This window comes from Mastomys coucha, unplaced genomic scaffold (genome assembly GCF_008632895.1).
Source record: "Mastomys coucha isolate ucsf_1 unplaced genomic scaffold, UCSF_Mcou_1 pScaffold8, whole genome shotgun sequence".
Classification (NCBI taxonomy): domain Eukaryota; kingdom Metazoa; phylum Chordata; class Mammalia; order Rodentia; family Muridae; genus Mastomys; species Mastomys coucha.
Genome location: NW_022196914.1, coordinates 57,745,266 through 57,749,660, shown reverse-complemented (window position 1 = coordinate 57,749,660; position 4,395 = coordinate 57,745,266). Strand labels below are relative to the sequence as shown.

The 4,395-nt window shown below is 45.4% G+C and overlaps 1 protein-coding gene across 2 annotated transcripts in view; it reads right to left on the bottom strand.

Moving 5' to 3' along the window:
* Positions 1 to 342: 342 nt before the first annotated feature.
* The window catches only part of Gfm2 (G elongation factor mitochondrial 2), a 36,983-nt gene continuing 32,930 nt past the window's right edge, over positions 343 to 4,395 (bottom strand). For both annotated transcript variants that reach the window (XM_031360657.1, XM_031360658.1), the window contains 4 exons: positions 3,946 to 4,125; positions 3,577 to 3,692; positions 1,158 to 1,340; positions 343 to 577 (listed from right to left, as the gene is read on the bottom strand). In XM_031360657.1, the coding sequence (XP_031216517.1) occupies positions 440 to 577; positions 1,158 to 1,340; positions 3,577 to 3,692; positions 3,946 to 4,125 (617 nt within the window). In that variant the 3' untranslated portion in view covers positions 343 to 439. The remainder of the gene's footprint in view (positions 578 to 1,157; positions 1,341 to 3,576; positions 3,693 to 3,945; positions 4,126 to 4,395) is intronic.

The following is a 4,395-nucleotide window of genomic DNA, read 5'->3' as shown; positions in this document are numbered from 1 at the left end:
AGGTATGTTCCTCATCGGCCCAGGCTTCTGGACTCTTGTTCCCAGGAATGGTGCTGTTTGGGGAGGTTAGGTAGGGTAGCCTTGCCTGCGGAAGTTCACCACTAGGTGGACTTTGAGGGCTCATGGCCTGGCCTAATCTAGTCTACACTCTGCTTTGTGCTTGAGGTTAAAGAAGGGCTTTCTCAGCTTTCTGCTGAGAAAAGAAACTCTTTTCTAAGTTGCCCTGGCCAGGTTATTTTATCACAGCACCAGAGAAGAGACAACCAGGGCCCAGCTGTGGTGCATTACAGAATAGAACAGCAGCTCCAAGGCTTTTCTGCCATGTCTTGTCAAGTTCTTTCCACACACCGGAGCAGCCATTTACCAGCCAGTTAACAGAACAGCATTCTTACTGAGAATAAAGCAGGCAAGTGCCCCAGCTTTCCCAGTTTCCAAGGACCTACAGCACATGGGCCAAACCACTTCTCTGGCTGAGTAGTGTGCTCTGGTCTTGAGGACTCATGGCTTGATAAGTAGACAGTTCTAAGGCAAAAGTAGCTGAGCCTGACGTCAGGGTTCGAAGCACAGTTGAATATCCCTAATTAAAAAAAAAATTCAGTTTGTTACTTTGTTTAATTTAAACCTTCCATTTCTTAACTTGTGGGTTATCTTTAGACCACAGAAGAGAAGGGGGAAGTAAGTACCACCACCTCCAGGGAGAGGTTGTCAAAGAGAAAGGGGAAATGCTATGGCAAAACTTAGCATAGGGAAGGTGCGCTGTGTATGCACTCTGAGGCCCAGGAATTTGGTAGTTGACTCTGTCCTTGCTCCTTATCAGTACCCTCATGCCTATCCTAGGGGCAGAAGTTGGGGAAGAGAATGATGCTGGCCCCAAAACTTAGCAGAAAACAAAATGCATGGAAGTGGGGGAAAACAGTTAACAGCCTGACCACATTTGGTACACTGTGCCTTCATCTTTGTGGTCCTGTGGCTGGAAGTAACCTGCCTGAAAAGCAGTGTTCCCGAGTCTCAGCCCCCACTAACGGCCAAAGTTCTACCATCCATGAAGGGTGAAACCTTGGAGTGCACTCTCTAAACCCAAGCCTGATGCCCGCAGGTGTCACTCACTGCATCGCCTAGAGTAAATAATATGTACATTTCAAACACAAACAACTTACCATCATTTCTGCTAAAGGAACAAATCCTATAACAACTCTGTTGTCTTGGCGAGTCTGAATTTCCTGAATGCTACCTCTTCTTTGCGCCAAATCTGCCAGGACAGGGCTGAGGTACTCTCTACTCACTGTGACCTCAAGACTCATCAGAGGTTCCAGCACCTGCTTGTCAGCTTTCTTCAGGGCCTAAAGAGATTTCATAAGCTGAATAAATTTCTATTCCAGTACAAGGAAGATATGGAAAGACTAACTATTTCCTATATTCTTGAGCAGAGGACTCTGGAAGCTCACTGGCTTTAGTACTCCACAGAGAACATTGTATAAGGAGCCAAGAAGTTAGTACTTGTACTAGTGGCCACCTGCTGGAAAGAACAGCAAAGGAGAGCACTTCAAAAAGCCAACAACAGCCGGGCGGTGGTGGCGCACGCCTTTAATCCCAGCATTTGGGAGGCAGAGGCAGGCGGATTTCTGAGTTCGAGGCCAGCCTGGCCTACAGAGTGAGTTCCAGGACAGCCAGGGCTACACAGAGAAACCCTGTCTCAAAAAAAAAAAAAAAAAAAAGCCAACAACAAAGCCAATAGTTAAGACAACTGTCTATTAGCAAACCCTTTCTTGTATTATAGTTTATAATCTTAGACTTCATAGGCCACATAAGGGACCTGACAATGTTTTCAAGATAAAATAATCATGTGGGGAAAGATAAATATAAGAGAAAAAAGTTTCCATTAGGGACTGGACTCCCAGAACTGCCCTCCATCCTTTCAGTCTTCTGAACAGCACCTCACTGCAGAGCTTCAAAACCAGATTCCGTGTGCTCCAACAGCAGCTCCAGCCCACGTCTGAGGACTCCAGTCTTGCCCCCCACTGGCCTGCTGTGGGCACCTCACAGTGTGGGTACTCTGAAGCTCCCCGGTGTGCCCCAAGCCTAGCTCAGCATTTTCTTTTCCAAGCACTTCTCTGGTCTCTTATTTGCTGGTGGCATTAGTAGTTCTCAGTTTGCTTATATAGACTTCTCTGATTTCCCTTTTCCAGCAAACACCAGTATTTCTATGCCTGATTTAGACCTAGTCTAGTTCCTGTCAGTCCTAGACTGTCTTTCCCATGCCAATCACTTCTGTGCTATGACTATACTTCATTGTTCAAAAAATTTATTCTCCATTGTTCCCATATCACAGTTCAAACCTCAATTAGTGCTTGAAAGTTTCACTGTGACCTCACCTGACTCTCCAGTGCTACGCTAGGGTACTCCCACACTGGGAAACTGCATACAAGTTCATCAGCTCTAGTGGGTCACTGAGGCAGGACAGAAGACCACGACACTCAAGGACAACTCAGGTGATCACATGTGTGACATTTTGAGAGGGAAGATGCTTGGCCTAAACCTGTTGTTCAATGGGACTGAGTTGGTATTTTAATGAGAGCAATCTTATTTGAACAAATTCAAAAATTTGAAATTAAGCATTTGAGATGGTTCAGTGGTTAAGAGCACTGTCTGGTCTTCCAGAGATCTTGAGTTCAATTCCCAGCAACCACATGGTGGCTCACAGCCATCTGTAATGGGATCTGATGCCCTCTTCTGGCAAGCAGATATACATAAAGATAGAACACTCACATACATAAAATAATCTTTAAAAAGAAATTGAAATTAATATTAGATTTCCATTGTCCTTTACATTAAAGCCCAATGTCAAGCTGACTTCAGATCTGTCCATTTAAATCCGCTAGGCTTGGGGGCTGGAAAGATGGCTTAGCAGTGAAGAGCATTAGGTGTTCTTCCACAGGACCTGGGAGTTCAATTTCCAGCACCTATGTAGCAGTTCACACATGTCTGTTAGCTCCAGTTCCAGGCTTCTGACACCCTCATACAAGCATGCATGTAGGCAAACACCAATACACATAAGATAAAAATAAATTATCTGTCTGTCTGTCTGTCTAGCTAATATATATCTATAGATGTATAAACACACACACACACACACACACACACACATATACTTATTCCCCTCTCCCTGCCCCAGCCAGGCTTGTAGCTAATGTTTATAAAGATCTTTTCCTAAAATTAGAATGTTTTGTTTAATCTGTCTGACCAGTAATTTCTAAAGTCTTTCAAGTGAAATTTAGTTTTAGAAATCAAAGATTTCCCATACAAGAGTTAGTTTAAAAATTTTAAATTTGTGTGTGTGGTGTGTGCTCATGAGCACCACAGTGCATATGTGGAGGTCATAGGACACCTTCCTGAAGTCAGAAGGTCTGTCTCTCTACTATGCACTTCCTGAGGATTAAACTCAGAATCAGGCTTGGTGGTAAGTACCTTTACCCACTGAGCCATCTGGATGGCCCATGGTGACATAAGATCTGTGGAACCTGTGGTACTAGACTCAGTGCACTTGCTTAATGAAGAAGCATGAAGAGTGCTCCATACCTTCTGTATACATCTTGAGATGCAGGCAGTGACCATAGTTGTGGAGGTGCCAGGGTGAACCATCAGTGAGTGTAACGTCATCACCACATCCTGGACTGGGGATCCAAGCAAAGGGCCTGAGTGGGGAAAATAAAGCACAACAATATACACAGAACAATAGCAAAGAATAATGCAACAAGAATTCAACTGAAGTACAAACACAGAGAACACTGACATGTCTGTAACACATGGACCAACTTGGAGGCTAGGAGTGTAACATCAAGGCAGAGTGCACTCTGGTATGCCCAAGATTGTGGCTCAAACTCCAGCATGAGGGGTAAAAAGGAGGAGTTAAATAGTCAACAGGAGACAGAGCCGTGCATCCCTCACCCTGGAGACATGCGCTGTGGACGGCATTTTCAATGGCCTCCCGAGAGGCCTGCAGCAGGTCTTCACCCACACAGTCAGCGTAATCCATCATGGCCACGGCACATGGCTCTTCTGCTGGTCGGACTTCCAGCTCTGCTTGCACGAAATGCCGCTTGTCTCCTAGCACCCTATCGAGGGTATCTGAGGACAAACACATTGAAATACATGAAAAATAAGGAGGTGGCTGCACAGGAGGCTCAACTTCTGGCCAAGCTAATGAAGGAAGCCAAAGAAAGATGCCAGGAGCAGGCTGGCCCAAGATATAGGCTGCCCTCGCTGAGACTGCTTGCATCTGAGTTCACTCAAAACTGAGTCTTTAAGAGTATCAGATAGCCAGGCAGTAGTGGTGCACGCCTTTAATCCCAGCACTTGGGAGGCAGAGGCAGATGGATTTCTGAGTTTGAGGCCAGC